Raw genomic sequence first — 27,234 nt, 5'->3', positions numbered from 1 at the left:
ATTTTGTGCAGATTCAGAGCTTATGTGCGAGGATTAAAATAGTGTAGACTGTGGCTGTTAATCTTCTACCCTCCATAGACCCTTCCCAATGTCAATAAAATGGTCTAATCGTACAGAAATCTAATGGTAAAAATGTGTCCCAGTATTGAAGGGGTTAACTACGTCCTTCTTTTTAACCTAAGTGCTTGTTTCTCTCTTTGTGTGAGCCTTTCCTTCGTCAGGCGAGACTTGCACACAACGTAATAATAATTCGTATCAGTTTAGTTCAGGTTTTCCTTCGTGATATTCTCTCTCTCTCTCTCTCTCTCTCTCTCTCTCTCTCTCTCTCTCTCTCTCTCTCTCTCTCTCTCTCTCTCTCTCTCTCTCTCTCTCTCTCTCTCTCTCTCTCTCTAATCAACCGTGCTATGATTCCTTTTAACGATAACTCCCTCCTTCCACCCATCTCTCCCTTCCTCCCTCCCTACCTTCCTTCCCTCTTTCCCTTCCCTTCCTTTCCCTTCCCTTCCTCCCGTGTAGCTCAGCAGAAGGTGAAAGCTATACATCCTTTACACTTTTATCTCCCTTGCTCAGTATTTTCCGTGTGACTGGCCGCAATCCTGCCAGCTCGGGTCTTCCTCTGATGGAGTAATTGGCTTGCCGTCGCCTGTCTGTAGCACGCACGCCACCAGAGAGAGGGAAAGGGAAAGGGAGAGACTTCAATAACGTCCTGCATCATCTGTGGGACAAACAAGCTTTTCTAACATATTAACACACTTTTGGTTATCCTATTGAACGTCAGTCGTGGGATTCATCGATTTAAGTCCTTCAGTACTGAGACGCATTTTTACCATGAGTTTTGGGTATGATTAGACTATTTTGTTGACATTAGGAAGGGTCTATGGAGGTCAGAAGATTAATGGTCAATTTTCATTATTCTAGTCTTCACATTTTGGATTTTATTGACATTAGGAAGGGTCTATGAAGGTCAGAAAATTAATGGACAGAGACTTCACTATTCAATCCCCATATAAGTTTCTGAAGCTGTATAAAATCACCAATAGTAACCAGAATGAATAAGAAAATACGTCATGATACTGAAGGAGTTAAATGTCGTATTCTTCAACGCTTCTGTGCTTCACCTTCCCTATTTTGAAGAGGGTTTGTTTAAGTTTACTCGAGTTTTAAGGAATTTTTACGGTTCTAGAGGCAGATTGACAAGATTTCTACATTATTAACTGGAAAAACACACTTGAAAATTTCGCTAGTGTTTTGTTTCATTTTTTTTCTTCATTTCGTTCCTTCTCTCTTATTTTTTCACCTCCGCTATTTTCAAGAGGATTTGTTTAAGTTTACACGTGTTTTTTTTTTTTTTCTTTAAGGGATTTTTAAGGTTTTAGAGGCAGATTGACAAGATTTCTACATTAACTGGAAAAACACTAGAAAATTTCGCTAGTGATTTTCAAGAGAGTTTGTTTAAATTTACACGAGTTTTAATGTTTTTATGGTTCTAGAAGCAGATTGACAAGATTTCTACATTATTAACTGGAAAAACACTTGAAAATCTCGCTAATTTTTTTTTATTTCGTTCCTTCTTTCCTATTTTTCCCCTTCTTTTCCCTGCATTGTTTTATTTTTGCCTTTTTTCTTCCTGTGGCCATGGAAAATAGTCGTGGTGAATCCTAACCTATTAACCTTGACAGTGGCAGTGAGATATGCTTTGTTAGACTAACGTGAGGGAACTGAAACAAGAGAAATATACCTCAGATTTTAAAACAAGAGTGAATTATTTTGTACCCACAGTTCCTTGCGCGTTTATCTTCCTTTACACTCCTACATTTTTCTCTGTTCACCTCACTTCCCTACTGGCTTCCTGTTTCCCGTTTTCTTTCCCGTTTCCTGCCCTCTGCCACTCATCACACTTCGCTGCGCCGACTTTCTTCATTAAAAACTTGGCCTTGCACTTCTAATTATTTTTGTTTAGGGAAGTGTTTGGCATTCACTCCCATTGGTAATCGTTTAGTTCAATTCTTCTTTTTTTCCCTTTTTTTTTATCATTATTATATCTGGTCGTAGTATTTTTATATGCTCCTTTGACCACGTGCGTTTGTTCGTTAGGTGTGTGTGTGTGTGTGTCTGTCTGTCTGTTTGTCTTTGCGGTCGGTGTTCGTACAGGGTGTTTCAGAAGTTTATTGAGTTTACATAGTGGAAGTTTCGGGTAAGATGAGCAACCCGGAGGAGGAAGCAAATGATTAGACTGAAATGGATCCCGTTTTCTTCTATCTACTTCTCTCTTTCTTTCTCTGTTTCGTTTTCTTCCTTCTTTTTCTCTTTTGGTTTCTTTATGCATTATTTATTTTCTATCTTCTTCTTTCTCTCTCTCTCTCTCTCTCTCTCTCTCTCTCTCTCTCTCTCTCTCTCTCTCTCTCTCTCTCTCTCTCTCTCTCCTTTGTTTTCTTCCTTCTTTCTCTCTTTCATGGTTTCTTTGTCTTATTTCTTTTCTATCTACTTGTTCTCTCCTTCGTATTTTTCCTTCTTTCTCTCTCGGTTTCTTTAAGCATTTCTTTCTTTCTAACTGCTTTTTTTCTTTTCTATCGTTCGTTTCTTCCTTTTTTCTCTCCTTTTTTATTTCTTTATGTATTTATTTCCTTCTGTCTTATAACTTACTTCTTTCTCTCGTTCGTTTTCTTCCTTTCTTCTCTCTTTCTTGATTTCTTTATGTTCCTTCTAGTTACTTCTTTCTCTCGTTCGTTTTCTTCATTTTTTCTCTCTTTCTTGATTTCTCTATGTGTTTATTTCTTCCGTCACTCCTTTCTTGTTGTTGATTGGTGACCCAGTTGCCGCCACCCTTCACAAGTCAATGGAAGAAATTTTGCACGTTTAATTTCCTTACACGGAGAACGTTTGCCACATTTCATTTTCCTAAGGTGGCGGAAGTACGCGCTGTGCTGTGCTGTGCTGTGTTGTGTAGTGGTGCAGTCTGCCTTTACAGGGCGGTAAACAGCAGAACTCACCAACTTAGTGTCTCTTAAAGGCGAAGGAGGGGGAGGAAACACTCACTCTACATCAGTTTTCCCTACTACGTTTGCATTGTCTGGCCAGATTAAAGCAGCACGCACTACTCTCTCTCTCTCTCTCTCTCTCTCTCTCTCTCTCTCTCTCTCTCTCTCTCTCTCTCTCTCAGGTCTTACCCTTGTTTTTCTCTCCACAGAACTTAGCAATGCCGCACCAATGGCTGGAGGGGAACCTGCCTGTGTCTGCCAAGTGTGCGGTGTGCGAAAAGACCTGCGGCTCTGTGCTCAGGTAGGGCTGGTGAGGCTGGTCAGAACGCGGTAATACACCTTTAAGAAGCACGGGAAGCTCTTGTGTATATTAATTGTGTCAGAGCTTAGGGATGATATGCAAGTCTGAAAGCAGGGAAATGAAGCACTTACGAATTCACAGCAAATATTAATGTTTAGCCAGAGTAGGTTAAGATTAATTTAATTGATTCTTGAAGTGAAATATAGTCATACACAAGGGAATAGATAGAAATAGACACAACAGTTCAGAGCTGAGCATTCTCTCCTAGGTTGTTTCAAATTTTAGGCTGACTCTCTTAACCTTTTAGGGAACTGGCAATCAAGTGGGGCTTTTCTTTTCTTTTTTGTTGCTCTTGGCCAGCTTCCCCTGTTCCATAAAAAGAAAGGAGAAACAAGACAGTGAAGCAGTCGAGTGAGAGTGAGCTGAGTGTCTCTAACAGTCAGGAATCAGTCATGGAATCAGATCTAATGCCACATAATAAAGACAGAGCTAACACATTCATTCATAGCATCCCCGTCACACACAGCACTCCCCTCCCCCCAATGGAAGAAGACGAGACGCTTCTAAGTTTGAGTGACCCTCTTAACTGTCAGTGGGTGTGTTTAGCTTCCCCAAGACTACCAATAACACCAGTAACACCAGTAACACCTGCCTCTCCCTCCCCCCTCCACAGGCTACAGGACTGGAGGTGTCTGTGGTGCCGCTCAATGGTTCACACGGCCTGTCGTCCTCTCCACCCCACCCGCTGTCCTCTTGGTCCCTGTCGCATCTCCATTGTTCCGCCCATTGTCCTCTCCACCATAGGTCTGACCCTTGTGACTCACATGCATTTTGAAACACTTTGGGACTTGTAAAGATGAGTTATTTAGTTGGGTTCTCATGTTTTTCTTGCTCATTAATGGGACAGAAACCTTATTAACCCCTTCAGTACCATGCCGCGTTTTCATGGCGATTTTATACAGCTTCAGAAACTTACGTGAATTTTAAAATAATAAAGACTTTGGCCATTAATCTTTTTGACCTCACTAGACTCTTCCTAATACAAATGAAATTGTCTAATCATACCTAGAAATCAAGATAAATTACATCCAAGTAATGAAGGGGTTAAACTTTCTGGAATCATGAAAATGCCGCCGAGAACCTTGGTAATGTCACCAAAGCCTGTTGAAGGTTGTCAGGATAAGGTACAAGTGTTTCAGAATGTAGTCCTCCATGCTGTATCTACACTGCTGTCTCTCATACATTAGATTGCACTTTTCCCCCCTCACTTTTAGTACCATTTGAATTACCAGTAGTCCTTGCTTGTTGTATCTATTAATGTTTTCTGTTCATAAAGGTAAAAAAAAGTCATTATGAGTTATCAGACATATACTTGATTTCATGTAGTGTCACAAAAATAATCCACAAAATTCTATTAAGATTGATAAGAATATGAGTTACTTTGAGCAAGGATTCACTACAATGAGTGACTGATTGATGGAATGAAAGAATAATTCAGTATATTATGCAGCAGGATTGTAAGTAAGAAGGAAGTAAGAATGTGTGAGCAAGAGGGAGTAGTAAGTAGGAATAGATGATGATCATGGTTAGTGAGAGAGAAATGAAGAGCTGGTGTGCTTGGCTTTCAGGAACAGATGAGTCTTGGGAGGCCACCAGACCCCAGGGTTGCTCTCCCCTCTTGGTGTTTGTGAACAGTAAGAGCGGGGACAACCAGGGGGTCCGGTTCCTGCGTCGCTTCAAGCAGCTCCTCAATCCGGCACAAGTGTTTGACCTGATGCACGGAGGCCCAGTGCTGGGGTGAGTGGCCACAGGTTCTGCTGGCTTGCCAATAACACCTAGCTACATTGATTTTCTTCGTCAAGTGAATGTTTGCTGTTGTGATTTATGGCTTTATTTAATTTCTAACTTTCATGATTGGATTTTAAAGTTTTGATGGTTTACTGTTTTTCTTTTTTTCTACTTGCAGTTTAATTGTATATAATGTCATATTCTTTGATACTGAATTATGATATTTTCTTTTTGCTCGTATATATTGTTCATCCACATTACTTCCTTGTGTAATGCATTCCTTTTACTGCTAATGGAAAGTGGGGAATTAGAGAGTTTTTAAGAGAAGAGACTATATCATTATTTTATACACACTTTTATTATTTTGTCCATAAGCTGTCTAATTGAGTGAACCCGTAACCCACTTCTTAGGGCTGGCTATTTTGCTGCCAATATTGATTAATCATATTTTTGACCTAAATACTCCCTCTTGTTTGGTGGAGGAAATGGGGTTATTGATGATGGTTAAACTGAGCGTGGTGAACAGGACACGAGGGGAGGAAGTGTACCATAAGCCACGGATAAAGTGGTGCTCCCCCTTGTGGTACTAATTAATTGTCTTTTTTTTCAAGCTGAATGTATCTTGTTTGGTAATGTAATGGAAATAGGGTTACTGATGAAGGTAGTTAGGCCCATATTCTGAAACATTTCTGTACCTCATCTCCACTATTTTCAAATGCCCCTAGTTGTAGTTTCATGGATTTTTAAGGGTGCTTCTGTTATTCTAGTGCCATGTTAACAAGGTTTGTGCATTACCAACAGGAGAAATTTATATTTAGAACTTGGTTGATTCTTCCTGTTGCCCTTGAAAATAGTCGGCATGAACGAGGGACAAAAATTAAGCCATTAATGAATTTGTGAAGTGTGATATGTTGAACTTAATTTGTCCCAGTGCTCATTATCTCTTATATCTTTGTTTCTATATCTGGTGTTTTTTTTTTGCAAAGAATATCTCCAGCAAATTTAATGACATTTTTTATGGAATCGTACTAACTTATGATTGAGGAATACATTTATCAGTCTCTCCATGTGCACACTAATTCATGTTTCTAATGAGATTTACTGGATATCATGATCTGTGTCTATAACTTTGCATCTGTTTACTCTCAGGTTACGGCTCTTCAAGTGCTTCAATCCATTCAGGATACTGATATGCAGCGGAGATGGGTCGGTGGGATGGGTCTTGTCGGAGATTGATAAATTGCATATGACGGTTAGTTTCCTTTTTTTTATGTGCAATGTAGAGTGGCTGGCCAAAGGTTGTGTAATGTTGAGAAACGCCTGTTTATTTGATGGTTGCTTATGTCTGTAAGGTAGCGGAGAGAGAGAGAGAGAGAGAGAGAGAGAGAGAGAGAATCGTCAAAACTAACAAAAAAAGGAGAAACACTTAACAATAAAATGATAGATTGATGGAGTGATATCAAGGCACTGCAACAAGGGAGTCGTATGGCATTCCTGAAGCAGAAAAACCTGATGTTAGTTACAATTTTCTTTCACTTCCTCGTTGACAGAATCAGTGCCAAATCGGAGTGTTGCCTCTTGGGACAGGGAACGACCTGGCGCGGGTACTTGGCTGGGGTTCAGCCTGTGATGACGACACACATTTACCCCAGACCTTGGAGAGATATGAGAGAGCCACCACCAAGATGCTTGACAGGTGAGGGTCCATAGATCACTGTTAGCCACAGCATAGTACTATTTACATTCTCTATATTGTGATGGGTCCTTGTGATTTGTGTGGCCTTACAAAAATTGTCTACAAATTCTTCTGAAAACTTTACTCTCTCATTATAGTTTGTTTTACATTATTATGGTTCATTTCTTCATGTGTTGCTTTCATTGCAGGTGGAGCATAATGAGCTATGTCAGCCATGTACCACTGCCAGCACAGCCAAAGTTGGAAATAGAAACTCTACACTCCCAGGTGGCTCAGTATGAGGACTCTGTAGCGACACATCTTGCAACACTGCTCCAGTCTGACCAACACTCGGAAGTCATTGCATCGGCCAAGTGAGTCAGTTGATCATGCTCTTCATTATATAAGGAGTGGAATGATTTTTTTTATCATATGTTGTTAAGGATATGTATATTCCTATATTACATACCTTACAGATTATACTTCAGCAAGCAGACAGTTGCATTGTATATTAAAGAATGTAATGATAATGTCCATTCATAACATTTACATCAGATGACACATGACAAATAGAGCTTGACAGTAAAGACACCACTATTCCCCAGGGTGCTGTGTGAGACAATCAAGGCCCTCACGGTGAAGGTTGGCAGGAGCTGGGGTGAGGCGTCCCACACCACTGAGGGCAGTGTGGACACCCAAGAGGACTCCCTGTCTGCCAAGTGCACTGTGCTAAATGACAAGCTGGACTTGCTGCTGCGAGCCCTGCATGAAGAGAGTGTGGCCTCCATGTCGTCAATCAGCACCACCACTGCCGAGGAGTCTTCTGTCATGGAGGAGGTGAGTGTCAGACATGCCAGATAAATGTAGATGTAATTTGGAGCTGTGTGTTTTTTTTTTTTTTTTAATGATTACCTTTAATAACATACCCTTGAATAGTTCATTCTTTGTTCCATACAGAGTCCGGACACTAGTATTGACCTTGATCCCATTGAAAAGGGAGGCTCATATAAAGACAGTAAGAATATAAGTAATCAGCAAAAGAAAAGAACAAAAAAGGTAAGAATATCTAACAGTTTCATAGCATATATCTAGCTGTAAGTATTGGCTAAAGCAGTACATGTAGGTTATGATGTTAGCTATGTAGTCATGTATGTATGTAATATGAGAAAATTAAGGGCTGTTTACCAGAATGTGCATCTATCAGCAATGCAAAGCAACATCAGTGGGTCATATCATTGCAGAAACACTTCATTGAAAGAGATGCCCTCATGTCCCGGGCCAACAGTCTGAAGAAAGCTGTGCGAGAAATAATTGAACACACTGAAAAGGCCGTGGATGATCAGAATGAGCAGACCCCCATTAGACTGCCTCCTCCCACCATACTCCTCCAGCCCTCTGATGACATTGGCCAAAGTGATAAGCATGGAGTAGATATGTCAGCTCTACAGGTGTGCTTCATATGCTTTATGATATTGTGGTGGTGTTAATAATTTTAGTAGTCTGGGAATCATATTTGTAAATATTTAATTCATGTAGTATATCAATCTGTAACAGAATGATCTTTTTCTCTATGCAGGTCCTCCCAACCATTGATGGGTCATCCACAGAGGCGTCTCCCTGTCCCTCACCCATGCCAGGCACCAAACCAGTATTTGTATCATCAATCACAACAAACTTTCCACTTCCCCCTGTCTCCCCCATACCAAGTGTGCCATCCACCCATCCGCTACATCTCCCACACCTAAGCCTGAGTCACCAACCACCCACTGGTCAGCCTGCAATGCTGCTCCACCCACCAGGGGCTCCAGGTGACAATGGTGCTACAGATTCACTTGGACTTAACTTTCAGATGCTGTCACCTTTGCCAGACCAGCGGAGAGACAGTCACACTGAGTTTGATTTTCCAGTTAACATTCCTGTGCCTAGTGAGTTTGCAGATCTGTCAAGAAAAAGCAGTATGGTGGATGGGAGCTTTGTTCATGAAAAAAGTGCCATCTCTCTGGAAGGCATTGAAGTTAGAATTCAATCCTCAACAGACAACCTCATGGATGTGTGTGAAGATGAACCGTACATGTTTGAGGAGAAACCTATCGAGGAAAGACGAGAATCCTTACCGAGTCTTTTGGACAAGTCATTTACCATTGATGAGGATGTGGAACATTCAGAGACAAAGAGTGAAATGGAGGATAGAGACCAAATAGAGGACAGTGGAAGTACTGCTGGTGAGTCAGATGAACATGATGAGCTGCAGGAAGAGGAGCAGAAAGAGAAGACTGAAGGGCAGGAAAGTGATGATGCTGATGAAACTGTAAAGGAAGCACAGACAGGTGATGGTGCCTTGGGTGAAAACTGTGAGGACAATAGCACCCCAGAGGCTGACTCTAGTGCACTAGATGAAACATCAAGAGAAGTGGAAGAGGAAGTTCAGGGTGCTACACAGAAGGAAGAGGAGGCAGATGCACTTTCCATCAAAGAAAAGGAAGAGGAAGAGACAGTTCTTATTAAAGAAGATACTTCCACACAAGAAGAGGAAGAGGAAGAAAAGGAGAAAGAAAAACATGAAGAGGAGGCAGCAGAGGCAGCTCCTATAAAATCAGATGAAGTGGAGTTGGTGAGTGCAGCAGATGAGGAGCAAAAAGTGGCTCTGAGACGGGAGGAACCAATGGGAGAGGATGCTGCCGCTGCTGTAGAGCCAAGCATCCAAGAGGTTCCTTTGGCTGAGGAGGAAGTACCTGATATCCCAGAGGAGGAGTTAGAGGCAGTGATGGGCAGCAGTGGCGACCCACCAATGGAGCGCATTGTGGAGGGAGCTGAGGCTGTGACTGAGGACGAGATGGAGGAGGAAGAGAAAGGTGAGGATTATGCGTAAGCCTTTATTGTTGATAGTACTGAAGTGTGTTATGCATGAGTTGTATAAAAAGTAAGTTATTTTAAATTTGCTTTTTACAGTGTTAAAATACAAGATATAATTCCAGCAAGTTGGTTAGAGTTCCAATGATTCAGAATTTTGAACTGTTAAATAGTAATGTTGATATAGATAAATTATCTATAAATAGTATATTGTGATATATAATTTAGAAGTATATTGATAATGCATTGATAGTCATAGTACCACATCAGTTTTTTTTTTTTTTTGGATAGTTTTCGCATGCTTTCATCATTTGCTCACCTCATCATTGACAAGATACAGACTTATAACCATTTACACGGACTCTTACAGTCTCTATGGCTTGGAGCTGGGAAATGGAATAATTTCTAAAAGAATTCAGTATGAAATGCAAATAATGTACTTTGATTTATAGAATTATATATTAATGGAACAAAATTCTTCACAAGTCGAATACTTTCTTGAGCTCACAAATGGGCTTCAAGTTGCATTTATTCAAGCATGGTGTCTTTCCTTAAGTCAACACCACTGCCTTCTGTTGCAGACAATGCTTCTCACACTACTTTTGTTGCACTCTGGGTTTTTCCTTCCAAGCATCTCTCTTTTTGCTTATCTCCTTTCTTTTTTCATTGATGCATTGTTCTTCATAAACACTGCCCCTCTTATATTGCATGTTCTTCTTTCCTTTAGGTTCCCTTAGCAGCACATGTGCGTCTTCAGATACACAGTCACGGTTTTTCTATCTTGGTTAAGCATCACATTCACTTTACTGCTTAGAGAGTGATGCAGTACATGTCTTCCTCATTCTTGTGCTCACATATGCACAGTCTCTTGGTTCTGTCCTACATAAACACTTGCTTTGCTTTTCATTGGTGTTTTTTTTGTTTTTTTCTAGCTTTTAAGTTTTTCTACATCTTTGAATTATGAGACATCTTAAAATTCAGGTTTTTTGTCCTGCAATACCTTTTCTTTCTTCCTTTTGCTATATGCCTCCATTATTGCTGTTATTTTTTGCATTCCCAAGATTTTATTATAATACTGAAATAAAGTCTTATCTCTGCCTTAGTCCATTAGCATGAGCATATCTCCTACAATGCTCACAAAATATGTCTTGATTACTTCACTGTTTTTCAATGACAAAGAAAAATGAGAAATGAGTTGAAGAATTGAATTATTTGGTGTGCTTTTATCTGATTAGAAACTAGTGATTAGTTATGTACTAAAATGAAAATTGTAGTTCATGTACCTATTTACATGTTTTATTTATAGCTGTTTTTTTTTTTTTTTTTTTTTTTTTTTTTCCTCAGAATTTGATTATTTCTGTGGCACTGTGATATCAAGTTTGAGGTGTTCTAAACCATAACTTTTACTGGCTTACCTGATATTAAGATAGTGGCCTCATTCCTCACTTCTAGTTATGTTTTGAGTTTACTTGTCATCTGAGTCAAGTTACCTGTGTAATGTGTGTGTATGTGTGATAGATCACCAGCAATTGTTTCGTCTCTTAGGTTGGTTTACACCTGTTCCTCATGTCTCATTTGTAGTCTTCTGTGTATTTTTATTTTTCTAGCCATTTAGTGATGTATGACTTGTCCCATAGAAGTATGTTGTGCATATTCTTTTGTGTATGTATGTATATTTGTTGTATTGAGACTTTGCCATCCAATATTTTACATACAGCTATAGATAAGTTGGAGGGACATGAACTGGAAGATACTGCAATAATCATGATACCTTTTTGTAAGGAACATTTTGATATGGATCAGTGCAGTTATAAATATCACATGACAATGAATTTTTTGCACTAATGTATGTATCATGTGGCAAGGAGAAATTAAGATATCAAAATATGAGTCATATGTTACTTAGGCAAAATAGAATGGTGAAAATTGAATTAAAAAGTAGGGGCATTATGACTGAAGGAACTCTATTGATATCCTTTGATGCTTAGAATCCTCTGGCACCAACATGTGGATGCCTTGAAATAAGCCCAAGAGATAGAGACTGTGCTGCTCAGTGAACAGATCTCACAGGAAATATGCTTTCAAGGGAAGAAAGGCATAACCTGGAAGAAAATCCAAGAGGCCATTCCTGCTCTTCCTCTTGAGTAACTTTACAGAGACTGAATCTTAAATTTTGCATTGGATAATGTTCACTTTATTTCAAAATTAAGTTAAACAAACATAGATTATTCATAGTAATATAGATACTTTTAGTGGCCATTTTTTCCATTCTTTTGCTTTAGCAGACTCACTACAGCATTTCTTCTCAAGTTCACATAGTATTCTTACCATGAGAGGACAGTTTTTTGACTGGTGTGAGGAAAGCTTTACAGATTATAGAAAAAGAAATATAAGTAATGCCTGTGCTCTGATGCTGTATTTGTATTTAGATTTCCATAGAGAAAATGGAAGGAAATGGCAATTTTTAATGCATATCCACGTAGCTGTAGTATGTACACAATGTACTTTATTTAAGTTACTACTGCATTTATGTGGTCTTGTTTTGGCATGTATAGTACATGTGTAGGTCAAGTCCCATGGATAGGATATTCAGCTATGGGACAGATGTTTTTGTGGGAGTGTTGAGAGTTGAGAAGCGAGGCAAAGCAAGGCAAGCAAGCCAGGGACTCAAGGCTGCCCTCTGTTCCCCTCCCTGGATGTTGTACACACACGGCTGTTACCTCAGCCTGTTCTGTGGTAGCTAATGACTGCCCTTTGCTGTATTATGTGAGAATTAGAAAATGTTCTGCTACTTTAGAAGAACAAGTATGTTGATGTACCACTTTAGAAGAACAAGAGGAGATATAAATGTTGATTGTGTGTTAGTTGGTTGTGATGAATGTCCTTTTTTGGTGTCGTGTGTTAGTAGGTGTGATTTTTCTGTACTGTTTGAATGAAGAATTTTGATGTACATATGCTATCGTTTGTGCATGAGTTTTGTATTGTTTGCATTGATTGTTTTCTGGTTTTGTTTTGTTTGAGGATATGATGTATTGTGATGGTGAATGATAAGGTACTGCAGTCCACTGTGTGCATTCTTTTGTATGTTTTTATTGCTTGCCAAAGAGAGACTGACTTAGAGCATGGCTGTCATTGTGGCTTTCACTCACTTGCTTCCACTCTTTCCTTTTTGCACTCTTTGTTGTGTCTCTTTCTCACTCTGCACTCATCACTAATACCACTGCCTTCTACCTCCTACTGTTGCAGCTTCATCGGCTTTTGAAGGTGGATCTGTTGTCAGTTTGACACTTGAACAACTTGCTTTGAGGTCTGGATATACATGATGATATGAGCACTCACCATTTTTGTCATCATACTTTAAAAGCTTCATCACCTGACCAACCATGGAGCCTCACGGTGCCTCTTCTCCATCAGCATCAAGGCGTATATCTTCAGGCTCAACCCTGAAAAGTCAAGCCGGCCGCATATCCATATCTGCTGGGCGGGACAAGAACAGGAGTCCTGATCGTGGGGGGCGGGGGTCCTTCTGCAAAGGGGTAGCTAGGGATTCTACGGCTGCTCGCCCATCACGCAAACACCTCCCTATCATCAACCCACTAGTCTCACTACCCATGTGGCCAAGTAGGTTGACCCTAGAGGTAGTGGCCACCTTTCAGTTGCTTTACAGTATGTCCATGTCTGGACCGTTTAGTGGTTTTATGCATGGGAATCCAGTAGGTATTGTATAGAATATTTGTTGCTTAGTTCAAGCATTTTAAATATGTTTACTTTCCCTGTAAATACTATCAGCCATAAATTCCCTCTACATTTTCACAGGTCAGTTACGGAATTTTACTTTTACTGTAAAATTGTCATTAATCAAGGTAACATGTTAGCTTTATATGAAGAAAAAGGTCCTGTGGTTTTGTGGTGTAGGCTTGAAAATCATCAAGATAAATAGTGAGAGCTAAGTGTGGTGTGGAGCTGTATTGGATTGCAGGGATGCCATCAGTTCAATGTTGTAATGTGAGGTTGGCCTGGCAGTGTGACATTGTACCAAGGATGCCTTGAGGTGTGTGGGGTGATGAAAATCCTTGGCTGCCTCCGTGTTAAGATTGGTTAATTAAGGAACTGCAACACTGATGTACATTGTTTGGTGTGATGGTGGGTTTACATGTCCAAGGCCCATATGTAAAGCAAATAATTGCATGCAGTGTGCTTTTTCATAAACAATTCAAGAGTTTAGGGATGCATGGTGCAAAACCTTTCTTTACAAAGTAGCTAACCATTTGTGTGAGTTTAGAAGTTGTGTGTGTGTGTGTGTGTGTGTGTGTGTGTGTGTGTGTGTGTGTGTGTGTGTGTGTGTGTGTGTGCACTAGTTAAGTGAAAATAAAAAGTGTCTTTTTGCTACACTCTGAAGGGTAAATAGGTAAAGGTATAAGAGAAAATAGTCTGATGTATTAAGGTAGTAATGAAACAAGTGTGATAGCTCCTGAAGCACATTATCATTTGTTCCAACATTTGATATGGAACAACAAAGTAAGTGTTTATAGTATGTGGTTTGTTTATAAGATGAAGAATTCCATAATGTGATGTATGGAACCAAAAGTGCGTACATTGTTCCTGCAGTTGTGCCACCAAGAAAGTGATGTTTTTGAACACTCTGTACAGTCAATTGTATAACAGTTAGGATTGTGAGGGAAGGTGGAGGAAAAGAGGGAAAGAAAAGGAAAGGACTTGGTAATTTGATTTGATTTGTTCTACTGTAAGACAGATATTTTCATGAAGGTAACCACATTTAAATAAAAAAAATTTTGTATAATGTTCTATTTGATATATATATATATATATATATATATATATATATATATATATATATATATATATATATATATATATATATATATATATATATATATATATATATATATATATATATATATATATATATATATATATATATATATATATATATATATATATATATATATATTTATACAGATATATTTACATATTGATTTCTCTGTGCTATTAAGAAAAAGAAAAACAATGACAAATTTGAATTTGCTTTTTGTATAATGTACAATAATTTATTATGAATATTTAATGAGTATTTTTCTTCAACATGTTCTTGACTTGAGTTTTGGAGTCTAATACCACTTGAACCCACAGACATAACTGCTGGGGGTAGTACTGGCGGCCTCATCAGGAAAGTGCTTCTTGCCAACGCTGACACACTGTGTGCTGCCGCCTCTCCTCTGATGGACCTGGATGACTCCTCCCTGTAAGTGGATGCTTGACTGTCAGATGAGCTGTGTTGTTAATGGTACCACTTTGCTGTGATACAGGGGGAAGGTATAGTAAACAAATTTTAGTGGTGTGTGTTCTACAGTTTTCTTTACATTTTTTTCAGAGAGGGTTTCACTGAGAGATGCATAATGAATAACTATTTTGGAATTGGGATTGATGCCAAGATTACATTGGATTTTCACAACAAAAGAGAAGAGCATCCAGAAAAGTGCCGTTCAAGAACCAAGAACTTCATGTGGTATGGAGTCCTGGCATCCAAGGAGTGGCTGTGTGTAAGTGTCTATTAAAACTTGGCAGTATATATGTGACAACAGTTTATAGAATGTGCTTGCTTTTTAAGATTCAAAGATTATGTGTTTATGCTAAAAATTTACCTTAAAACTGTGTAATGTTGTACTTTTATATATTAAAGTTATTTATATACATTGAAAGAATCAATTAAACTTTTTTCAGAAAACTTACAAAAATCTGGACCAGCGAGTACAGCTTGAATGTGATGGAGAAAGGATCCCTCTGCCCTCATTACAAGGCATTGTTGTTCTCAATATTCCCAGGTCAGCTGCTATTTCTATTCTTTCTCCTGATTGATGTTTCTTGGAACTCCTTCTAAGTCTAGGAATTCATGCTTGCAAACTCCAATTCCAAGTTTAGGTAGTTAGTGTTCACATTTTGTTTCCTTAGTGAATGGAACATTGATATTACATCCTTCTCTATTTTACCGAGGGACTTCAAAATATAACAGACAACACTTATGGGCTATCTCACCATTCTTTGCAGTTTTATGGGAGGTACGAACTTCTGGGGAGGGACAAAAGAAGACGACAGTTTCTTGGCACCTAGTTTTGATGATCGAATCCTGGAAGTTGTAGCAGTTTTTGGCTCTGCACAGATGGCTGCTTCTCGCATTATTAATTTACAACATCATCGAATAGCTCAGTGCTCCAGCATTAAAATCACAATCCTAGGGGAAGCTGGTAAGTGGATGTATTAATTTTTTTCATGATTAAGTAAATTGGACCATCATAGAAATAATTAGAAATTTATCTGAAAGTCAGATAAATTAAGCATCAGAAACTTTTGCAATGGGACTGATTTTCTGTCAGAACAATCACAGAAACATGTGTCTGTCCCGTTATTGACCAGACCAAGATGATCACGAAGGCTTGTGTGGATTTTGATTCGCTTCAGTAATTGTTTTCCTACAACATATGTTTATATTGAATATTAAATGCTAAAGAAGTATGATCATGTTTCATCTTTGCAGGAGAAGATGGCGTTCCTATCCAGGTTGATGGAGAAGCCTGGACGCAGCCTCCTGGAATAGTTCGAATTGTTCACAAGAACAGAGTGCAGATGTTATGTAGGAATCGGGTAAGTAACATCAGACTATATCAGTCTATCCTGTCTGTATTGAGATGGATTTATCAATAGGAATAGATGTTTAACAAATGGTGATAGGGGATTATATTGCAGGATTTAGAAGTATCACTCAAGGCCTGGGAGGAGAAGCAGCGCAGCTTAGGGAGCCACACCAAACAGTTGACTTTGCTTGCTGATGAAGAGCTGCCTGTCTTGGCAACATTAGCCACATTGGTAATATCAGTTATTCACTTGTTCCCTTTATTTGGCAGATTCATGTGCTTATGCTGTTCTATTTTAAAGGATTGGTTTTGATGACTCAGCACTGGGTGCAAAATTGGAATCTGCATCCATTTCCCTTCTGGTGCCAATCTGTGACTCACCAGATCTGTGAATGTTCAGGAATAGAACATTTTGGAAGCATATAATTAATGTTTATTGTAATTACAGGTTGCAGATGTCATCAGTCATGTGAAAATGGTAATAGCAGCCAACCCCTGCCTTGAAGCAACCTTTGGGGAAGTAGCCACTTCAGCCACTGCCAGCTTGGATAAGGTGTGGCGGGATGGCAAAATTATTGAAAGTGTAAGTTCTGAAAGTCACTGTATATTTTATTATACTGTATATAGTAAAAGGAAATCAAATATTTGTTTTATTTTATATTTAATAAATTATGATATTATTGTTATCTCTTTTATGTGACTGTTGTGCATTGAACTGTAGATGTTTTAATCTTTATTTATGTGTTGTTGCAGCCTAACTTGAGAATGCTGGCGACACAGTTGGTGCATAACATACGAAACCTTCAGGCAGAGATTCTTCATGCACTAAAGGATGATCCCAATGTTAGCTCATTAATTTTTTTTATCTTATTATTATTTGAATCTATTTTTTATTTCTAATGGCCAATAGTGGATTTTCATTGATTTACTTCAGCAACTTATTCATTTTGAATATATTTTCTTTACAGTTTATCATAACTTTGACTTTCAGATAATGAATCAAACTCTGTCAGACAACCTGCAGACTGCTCTGTCTTCCCTTGACAGTGTCTTGAAGTCAAAGTCTGTGCATGAGAAGGACAGCCTCATGCACTTTGCCTCAGAAGAGGAGGTGAACAATCTAATGTTTTACAGTGTTTTCATCTACACTCAAAATAGATCCTTTGCTATTTGCATTTCACCATACAAGTTATTCCTTGGTGGTATTGGATGGTTTCTTAGGCATGGGAGTGATAGATTTGGACTCAATTCCAGTAATTTTTCTAATGAACGGTCCTTTCTTCAGAAAGGTTTTCCTTGGTCAGAAGAATTTCTTTTAAACTTGCAAAGTTTTGTCCTTGTGTGAAGGTCTAACATTGTTATCTTACAGGAGTTTTGGCACCATTACATCATTAATCCAATTGATTATATTCCATGGGAATAAACCATAGTAGTGTTTCAGAGTATTTTGACTATGTTATTAATGGTGGCCATTTACTTGTTTCTTCAGGGAGAGCCAAAGAGAGTCCATTCCAAAGGACTATTTAAGCTGAAGCTAAAACGTGATGGGCGAAAAGGAGGCTTTGAGAGGGAGGTGAGGGAGTGGGGCACAGAGGAGGTGGCAGCGTGGCTGGATACACTGCTGCTGTCTGAGTACCAAGAGTCTTTCCTCAGTCATGACATCCGAGGTGCTGAGCTGCTCAATCTGGAGAGGAGGTACATACATTCAGATTTTGTTCATATATTGCGGCCTTATAAGTATGTGTACAACATTTATGTTTTTTTTTTTATCTCTTGGGTGCTTGTGTCTGTGTGAGTTGCAGTGACTGATACTGATATCTCACTTGATGCTTGCAGGGACCTCAAAGAGTTGGGAATAACTAAGATTGGTCACATTAAGAGGATTCAGCAAGGAATTCGTGAAATCAAGGAAAGTAAGTCCCATAGTTAAGTTTTACCTTGAAGTGTTAAAGGAATTCATTTTTGCTGTCTGAAAGTGGAAGGTTGTTAGTTATATAGTGTCAGTCATATTTGAGTATGTGAAAGCTTTAATGGAAATATGTTGTATCTGTGACTTTCTATAACTTGATATTCAATCATGAGGAACACACTTCCTTCAAAATTTCTCCAAGTACAAAGTATTTTGTATGGTTTTTTGCTTATATTTTATTACGAACATAATCCAAGTGCACATTGGATGTTGTTCTGTCATATTTATTACAAAATAGGTTAAAGTATTTATTTTAGACACATTATATGATGAGGAGGCTGTTTTATGAGAAGATAATTGCTGACTGAATCACATGGTGTTGGTTGAGTTTGCATTGTGAAGGTGTTTCTACTCTTCCATAAGATGATGTTGATTTTTCTAACTTCTTGCTAAATTGAATACTGTTTGTAAGGCTTGGCCATTTTATATGCCATAGGCTCCAATAAGAGATATAGGCTAGTCACTCTTTGATACTACAATACTACTGTTACCTTCTAGGATAGTGAAATGGCAGCTATTTATGCAAATTAATGCTGTTGTTTGTTCCTAAGTTTCATATATTTATGTGATGTGTATTTCTTTTATGAAGTTAATGAATCAATTCTGTATTGAATTTTAAGTATGCCTGTTCTAAGGTGTAGACTGTTACATCTTCTTGCATTGTTTTGGTGCCACACACTTTCTGAGAAGATTTGTTATCCAAAAATATTGTGTATTTTCCATAATTATTTTTAGTAGTACTTTTGTAGTACATCACATAGTATCATTTGTAATGATGTATATTCCTAAACCTATTTGTATCACTGATGTTACTGTTGGTTATAAAACTGTAAACTTCCTTAGGCAGTATATATATATATATATATATATATATATATATATATATATATATATATATATATATATATATATATATATATATATATATATATATATATATATATATGGTTGTCATATTTTCTAAATCTTTACCTCATGATGGACAGAGTTGCAGCTTTAAAAAGATTCCATCAAAAGTTCAAGGATATAATACTATTGCCTTTATAGTAGTTGTAACATTCTTTGTTTTCTGCTCTTTATGCTCATCATGGTAGCATCTTGAAGCTGATACTGCCAAGGATGGTCTGCTGAGGTGAGGGGCTGAGGGCAGCATTGTCAGCCTTGTTACATGTCTATGTTTTGCTGGTTAGATAAGAGCCGTGCTCATCTTGATGCTTAGTAGTGATCTATATGCTTATTCAGTATTTGTAACTGTTCAAATTTAATATTGTACCTAAAAGTACACACAATGGAATAATGATTTTGGTAGATTATTTACCACATGCTTACTATAGCTACATGTTTGACATTCACATTTTATTTAATAATTTAGAAAAACACAATGCAATGCACTTGTACAGTTCATTAGAGCTGTTGTTGTATTCCAGATTGTACTTCATGTTACTCTGCCATGTGATACATTGTGCATTGCCTCATGACAATTGCTTTGTCTTACATTGCTGTTTGTTGTTGCTGGATCTTTACCAGCTCTCCTCAACTCACTGCATAGTTTACAAAGACAGTCATCACACTCGTTAAGGCAGCTATATCCTTCAGCTGTCTGGGGGCACTGGGCCAGGCAGGGTTGTGCCACGACCACCGCATTGTCGGCAGATTATGGTTAGGAAGGAATATTGCCTCACTCATCATATCATTCTCTTCATCATCATCATCATTTGAAAAAAGTAAGATTCCACATCTTCAGTGGCTATTTTTAAAACAGAAAAAATAATACCACTTTTTGTGTGGTGTAGATAGACTAGTACTGGTGGTGGGGCCCTCCCTCTCTGAACCAGGTCCCCATGCTGTTGGAATCTCCAGTGTGTATAATGAATCATTCCATCTCTAACCAGGATATTTTAAGGTATCACAGTATTATAGGTGTTATTTGTATTATATTCTTTTTCATCATACTACATAGTAATACATGATAATATGTCTTCAAATTATTTTTTTTTAAATTTCACACGTGCATGTATATATTTTTTTTGGTGAGCCATCTGCACACATTTTCAGTCTAGTTTTATATTTGTAATCATTGTATTTAGCAGAAATTTTATATTATTCACAATATTTTCACATTTACCATTTATGAAACGTGCCTAAATCCTGTTGATGGTGTTATCTTTCTAACATTGATATGTGTTTGTATTGTCGTGTCTTTCTATGCTGTTGACCTTAGATGGCATTTGTTTTGGGAGTCATTGCACTTCCTGTGGGCACTCACTCCCCTGGTGGTGCTAACCTCGTATTTTTGGCTTTACTAGTCTCTTCCTTATAAATAAGACATCTTTTTGGTGTCAGTTTGTGTGTTAGTATGTGACATTTTCTTCTTTTGAACACTACCAAGTTCCTGAGAGGTGAGTTGAGTGCAGTGGCTGGGCTGTGACTAGAGGCTGTGGTGAAATGCATGCACATCTGTCATGAGATAGAAAGAACATATTACCATTCAGACTGCCAAGTAACTCTCTAAAAGGAAAGGCTACATCTAGATAATTAGCAAACCTGTTTTTTTATTCTGCTTTATTTATGCGCATGAATTTATGAAATGTTTACAGAAAGCAAGAACATCGTGTATAAGAGTGTTTATGGATTTTTAGGTGTTATATACATTCAAAACCAATTTCTTTATGAAACACAGCAATTGTAATCTACGTAAGTATACATAAGAAAAATTTAAGCTTTACTTTCTGGTACTTAATTGTTATTTTGAGAAAGTCATCTGTAAAAGTGGAAAAAAATGAAAAAATAATGAAGTGTGGCTATGTGCTGCAGCCTAGCCCAGCCTAGCCTGGTCCAGATTTACTGGAGAAGTGTCCTGGCTGAGACATCTCCCCTGGACCAGCCTCAACAGTGCCTCCCATAATGAATGGCAAGAAACACAGTCCTGTACCTTTTTTGGTGTGGTTTGTGATGCTCATGTCTACTTTAGGGGAACATTACTTCACCTCCTTAGCTTATTGTTTTTAAGGTACAGTGTAAAGGAGCTCCTAACATAATAGCAATATTATATGTGCATAGAGAACTTTAACTATAAATTCTGAAATTACCAAAGCTTGGCATCTTTGTCAAAAGATCTCAAGCTTTCGCATGTTTACCTTGTATTGTAGCATAGTGAAACTCAAAGAATATTCATTACAAGTAAGATGTTGTACACCATTAAATTATTGTATTTTCTTTCTTCTATACTATTTTTTTTTTTTAAGTGACTGGTGCCAAAATTATTTTAAATCAACATAATATCACATCACTTGTTACGTCTTGAGAAGCTATTATTTCCAGCAATTAATTGCTGATGTACATTATGCTTCAGTTATTCCTTTTGATGGGATTACTGTTACTAAATAGTGCAAGTTAAGGTTACTAGAAGTATCATGAAACACCTCTAAGAGCTACTGTTATATGATAAGAGTCATAATTACCAACTAATAAGTCATGGCTATGGTTTTGAGTCACTTTGATTAGCAATACTGTCATCATGAATGTATTTAGATGTTGACAATGAAAGTTTATACATTTCTTGTTTTGCATTCATCTTTACTGAATATACATACCTACATTTATGTATACCTCTGTCACAGTAATGCATGCATTGATTTGCTTCATCACAAACAATTGTATGTAATGACAAACAAAGACATTTTTGGGGGAATTTCAACTCGGTAATGAAAAGTCTTATGCATTGTACATAGTACACTTTGTGGTACAGTATCATGAACATCTATAGAGTGATGGGGATTTTACAAAAGTGAAAGTAGATCATAAAGTTTTCTTATGCCTGCAGTTTACTTTTTTTTTTTTCCATTTGTATATAAAGAGAAAGCCTTTTAACTTCCAGAGTGAATGTTTGCCTCAACACAAACTGTTATGCAAAGGAAAAATTGTGGAATGATATGTTGTAGAGAGTGCTGTGTATATTAAACAAATGAGTATTAGAAACTTCACTCCTCATAATGTTGTGGATGTTTCTGAAATTAAATAGATTCCATGAAGATGAAGTGGAAAGGAATAGCAGTTGATGTTTCATAAAAGTACAAAAAAAAGTAGTGTCAGATATGAGGCAGCATGGAATCTGAAAAATATTGTGCACTTGATATATTGTTCAGGATGTGTAACTTTGCTTATCTTAAGGTCTTGAGGTGGAGACATAGAGAAGAGATGTTTTATAATTTCTTTTGAAGATGCTGGTGCTATATTCATGTACCAAGACCTGTGTGTGCAGTCTGCTGAGCTGTAATAGCACAAAAGGCAGTCTATAGTGAGTTGGGTTACATGCTATATTCATAGTGATTTGATTTACAGCTTCTGCTTCACCTGACCAAAATTACAATCAGAGTTATATTGAAGGATAACATGCAGCATATGTGAAACCACATTGTGATGCATTGTTGAGATACAAATATGGGTTTCACGAGCATCACTTGGTCTTCGTAACTTCTCTGTCATTGCCTCCCTTTATACAAAGATAGATAATGTGCCCTTCTCTTTCATGTTTGTATGTCATGTCATCTAACTAGTTTTTGCTCTACGAAGAATAAATACTTTTTATCAGATTACGTATTGTAAGCTGTGAAGGTTTTCAAAGATTATTTTCAAGTTATTTGTTACTGGAGGAAGTAAACCACTAATAAGTGTACTTTCATAAATGGTTGCCAATCTTGCAATTACTTGCAGTCACTGGGAAGCAGACAGCATACTGTAACCTTAACTGTATCTTCATCACATCGTCAATAGCTTTGTAAATGCTGAAAATGGTATGTCAGTTGTTTACCAGTAATGAACTGCATGACTTGTGGTATGACTGACTGATTGTGTCTCAAGTTTGTGTACTCATTAGTATGTCATCCTGATGACTTGATTGATTTGTTTCAGTTTCTAGTCTTTTTTTTTTTCTTTTGTGTAGATCTTTAAAGGAATGATGCAGTTACCAAGAGAGCATAGCAGAAACATTACTTGTTCATTTGGTTGTATTTTTTTTTTTTTTTTTTTTAAGTAGGTATTCAGTTCCTTTGTTATGAGATAGATGTGAGGAATCAGTATTCTTTATCTAATATGATCACCTTGTACTTATCAACAGCTTATCTTTCTATGTTATGTCATGCTTTACAGTGTTATTTCCTATTTCCTGTGCATTGCTGTTTGCATAGTCTGTTTCCAATGCACTATATAACCAGCTGTCTGATGGTTCTTCCTCACATTAACTGACTTTTTTTTCCTGTTTGATTTGGATATTGTATTGTGTGCATTATTTGTGGCAGCATACAGAAATGACAAGGCAAATTGGACATGTAGAATATTTTTTCAGTGGTTTGAATAATCAGTATGCCAAGGCAGTATAAGGATTGGTAAAGAGCTCAAGGATCTAAATAACGATTAGGAGAAAGTGTACGCGTGATGTTCATAATTTTTTTTTTTTTTTTTTTTTTTCTCCTTCCATGTAGAGTTTATAGGTGAATGTGTCTGCTATGAGGGAAGAGGGTGAAGAGTGGCCATAGCAGGATCCAACAGGGTATGAGAATGCACTACCTCACATGTAGGGTTGGGGAAAGCAAGCCAGTTTGTGTTGTATTACTTAATATGGACTTCTCTCATCACGTCACTTATAATCATGTCATTTCCCCGACTTGCCCCTCTCCTTGATGTCCAATACTTTTTATTTATATTTTTCGTGGACTCTAATAATGTCTTCATTGCATGTATTGTATCTTCACTGTCAAAATCATAATCTCTTTCCTTTTCCTCCATCACTACCACCACCACCACCATCATCATCATCATCATCGTCATCATCATCACCACATCATCATCATCATCATCATCATCATCATCATCATCATGATCATCACCACCACCATCATCATCATCATCATCATCATCATCATCATCATCATCATCATCATTATCATCACCACCACCACCACCATCACCATTATCACCACATCATCATCATCATCATCATCACCATCATCATCATCACCACCACCATCACCACCACCACCACCATCATCATCATCATCATCATCATCATCATCATCATCATCATCATCATCATCATCATCATTATCATCATTGACACCTTTCACCCGTCAGAGGGCACACATGCATGAGATAGCAATATCACAAGTGGTTCTTCTGTAGATGGCATATCATTATTGTCAACACTCATGTAGACCACCCTGGCAACCCATTAGCCTATTTTTTTGTGAATTTAAATGTTATATATGTAGAGTGGTACACCAAAGAATATGATTTTTTGAAAAGAAATGCAAGAATGTTTATTTTCTTTTCAAACAGTGATCCATTCATTTAAGGAATCCAAACACATGTATGTGTGGTGTTCTTTTCATTTAATAGTTGAGCAGGTAATCATGGCCAAAGATCCCCTTACGGTAGAGCCCAACGTACGGAAAGGAAGTGAGTAGCAGTGCCATTTGTTTCGTCGCTGCTGCAAGGCTGTTGTGCGAGTGAAGAGTGGCGAGTGATGAGCACCACTGGTATGTTGGTATGAATGATTGTTCTTTATTGTTTATATGGGATTGTGGTGTAGTGTAGTGTAGGTCAGCGGCTGTTCTCATGGCAGGTCTCTGTGCTGCTGGAGTGGTGCTGACTCACCTCATTTGTTGCCACACTATATTATACTTTTCCATCTCCTCAACCGTGTATAATAATTTATAAGTCATCTGTTAAAACTTTTTTAATGCATATACAAGTCTTCAATAAATGTTTATTCAGTATATAAAGTTGCTTTATTCCGTACACTTTCTTTTTATTACTTTATTCATTCAGTCGTTTATGTATTAGGTGGGGGGAGGTGGACTACTAACTTGCATAAAAAAAAAACTATAGTGTAATATATTTAATGAGTTCAACAATCAAACCTGACACTGTGGCTTTAGGTTTTTCCCTACCTATTCTACAGAACTTATTTGAATTTCGATTTGTTGATGTAGAATAGCTACTGCTTCATAAGTTAGGGGCCGACTGTTAATAAAGAAAACCATTTTCCAAAGAGTATTATCAAGGTTAGTAAACGGAAAATATCATTGTTTGTATTAGGTTAATAACGTAGGGCGGTGGCTGTGGTGGTGCTGGGAAGAAAAGGTGCGAGTATACGCTATTTGGAAGTTAAAATTTACTTTGTTATCCTTATTTTATTTATTTATTCATTTTATTTATTTGTTTTTTTATTTATTTATTTTTTTTTTTTTTGTTCTGAGGCAGATGATTAACAAAGAATCAGAAAGAAGACTCTTTACGTGTTTACTAATAATTAAACTAGATGTTGCCTGCCTTAATTAATTTCTGATTGCCCGATGTGGTAGATGTTTCATGAGACAACGGGTTCACACGTGTCAAATTTGAAGACCTATCTCCTACTTCCATTTATGTTCAGTCCCAATAACATATAAGCATTGCTCACTTTTCTTTGTAGATATGATAATAATAGCAATGTCATAAAACACTAAAATCATACAATAATATTCATAATAATAATGACAATAATGTGAGAGAGAGAGAGAGAGAGAGAGAGATATTTTATCCCATTAGGTGACGACCTGATAAGCTTCTTCCTTAGGTCAAGAGGCGGAAGACTCAAAGTCGTAAAAGGTGTGAAATATTTTGTTAATCCTCTCGCTTCCATCACTACCACTGCTACCACCACCACCACCACCTCTACTTTGAAGTCATTGACATTCGTAAACTTTACTATACAATATCAATATATGAATATCATATTGATTTCAATAGTAAAACTTCAATGCTGAAAATGAAATATTAAATCTCTCTCTCTCTCTCTCTCTCTCTCTCTCTCTCTCTCTCTCTCTCTCTCTCTCTCTCTCTCTCTATATATATATATATATATATATATATATATATATATATATATATATATATATATATATATATATATATAGGATGAGGGTGGAGGAGGAGGAGGAGGAGGATGGTGGTTGTTGTGGAGGAGGAGGAGGAAGAAGATCAGGGAGACTGCTATGCTATATTTGCTATGTGAACTGAGAAAATTAAATAAAAACAAAGATCACACACACACACACACACACACACACACACACACACATTCTGAAGTCACGGGGAAGGACGGGGCATGGACCAGGAGGGGAGGGTCAAGTGGGTGGAGCTTTAAGGCTTAGGGGAGTTTAACCTACAGCCAGACATACCCCAGCTGATCTCAAGTTCCCCAGAAGCACTCAGACGCTTACCCACTCCACACACCAGTGACCAGCAGTAAGAGTGAGGTGCTGACAGTGGCTAGTAGCGAGAGAAGCTGCGTACTGCCCCGCCACTGACACACCTTGCGGGCTAGCTTGAAAAAATTGAAATTATTGCATTAGGCGCTGCAACTGATTAGGTCATATGGCACCGCTAGGGTTGACAGGAGAACGCTGTATCTCCTACAGGGCAACTAGGTTTGGCGAGGATTCAAACACGAGCCGCCTTAGCCAACTACGACACCCAGCCAGTCAAGGAGGTGGGAGAGACTTGCTGGATGAGGCGTTGGACCAGTTCACTGTGAAAGAAATCAGTCACCAATGGGAATTATAGTGAGTAACATTGCAGGTTTACTTCACATATATTGATAAAGGCGCTAACATCACTTGACTGTGTTTGTTGTTGTGGGCGACACGGAGTATTACTAAGAACAGCACGGATTATGGCAAGATTAGCAATATCCTTTACATGAAGACGTAGGGGAGAGAGAGAGAGAGAGAGAGAGAGAGAGAGAGAGAGAGAGAGAGAGTGGTTATTGGATTGGAAGACAATAGTTAAGTATGCCCTCAATAACTCAAGGCTAAATTATGAAAGAATCTAATTGTCCTAATGGTTATTCTCTATATGTTATATAGTGTGAGGGTTAAGACAGTAGAAGAATTTAGAGATGGAAAGATGGAATAAGGGAAAAAATAGAGATTATACCCATGGGTAGATGAATGCTACCTACATCTTCCACCGCCCAAATGTAT

The 27,234-nt window shown here is 37.8% G+C and overlaps 1 protein-coding gene and 1 long non-coding RNA gene across 4 annotated transcripts in view; both read left to right on the top strand.

The window, feature by feature from the left end:
- Positions 1-19,053, top strand: part of LOC123519516 (diacylglycerol kinase eta-like) — a 62,874-nt gene extending 43,821 nt beyond the window's left edge. For 2 of the 3 annotated variants that reach the window (XM_045280872.1, XM_045280874.1), the window contains 22 exons: positions 3,188-3,279; positions 3,953-4,083; positions 4,908-5,076; positions 6,217-6,319; positions 6,618-6,763; positions 6,952-7,116; positions 7,348-7,579; positions 7,700-7,798; positions 7,984-8,190; positions 8,319-9,594; positions 13,007-13,213; positions 14,744-14,855; positions 14,985-15,153; positions 15,335-15,435; positions 15,659-15,855; positions 16,146-16,252; positions 16,355-16,474; positions 16,691-16,825; positions 16,996-17,085; positions 17,234-17,353; positions 17,732-17,937; positions 18,079-19,053. In XM_045280872.1, coding sequence (XP_045136807.1) covers positions 3,188-3,279; positions 3,953-4,083; positions 4,908-5,076; positions 6,217-6,319; positions 6,618-6,763; positions 6,952-7,116; positions 7,348-7,579; positions 7,700-7,798; positions 7,984-8,190; positions 8,319-9,594; positions 13,007-13,213; positions 14,744-14,855; positions 14,985-15,153; positions 15,335-15,435; positions 15,659-15,855; positions 16,146-16,252; positions 16,355-16,474; positions 16,691-16,825; positions 16,996-17,085; positions 17,234-17,353; positions 17,732-17,937; positions 18,079-18,172 — 4,278 coding nt within the window. In that variant the 3' untranslated portion in view covers positions 18,173-19,053. The remainder of the gene's footprint in view (positions 1-3,187; positions 3,280-3,952; positions 4,084-4,907; positions 5,077-6,216; positions 6,320-6,617; positions 6,764-6,951; positions 7,117-7,347; positions 7,580-7,699; positions 7,799-7,983; positions 8,191-8,318; positions 9,595-13,006; positions 13,214-14,743; positions 14,856-14,984; positions 15,154-15,334; positions 15,436-15,658; positions 15,856-16,145; positions 16,253-16,354; positions 16,475-16,690; positions 16,826-16,995; positions 17,086-17,233; positions 17,354-17,731; positions 17,938-18,078) is intronic. The other variant, XM_045280873.1, reaches the window with a different exon arrangement.
- A 7,360-nt stretch (positions 19,054-26,413) lies between these two features.
- LOC123519377 lies at positions 26,414-27,001 on the top strand. The gene is made up of 2 exons (XR_006679000.1): positions 26,414-26,497; positions 26,671-27,001. It is a non-coding gene; the product is annotated as an uncharacterized LOC123519377 (long non-coding RNA).
- The last annotated feature ends 233 nt before the right edge of the window (positions 27,002-27,234 follow it).

This window comes from Portunus trituberculatus, chromosome 45 (genome assembly GCF_017591435.1).
Source record: "Portunus trituberculatus isolate SZX2019 chromosome 45, ASM1759143v1, whole genome shotgun sequence".
Classification (NCBI taxonomy): Eukaryota; Metazoa; Arthropoda; class Malacostraca; order Decapoda; family Portunidae; genus Portunus; species Portunus trituberculatus.
The sequence above is the reverse complement of the archived record's forward strand: the minus strand, read 5'-3'. Positions and strand labels throughout refer to the sequence as shown.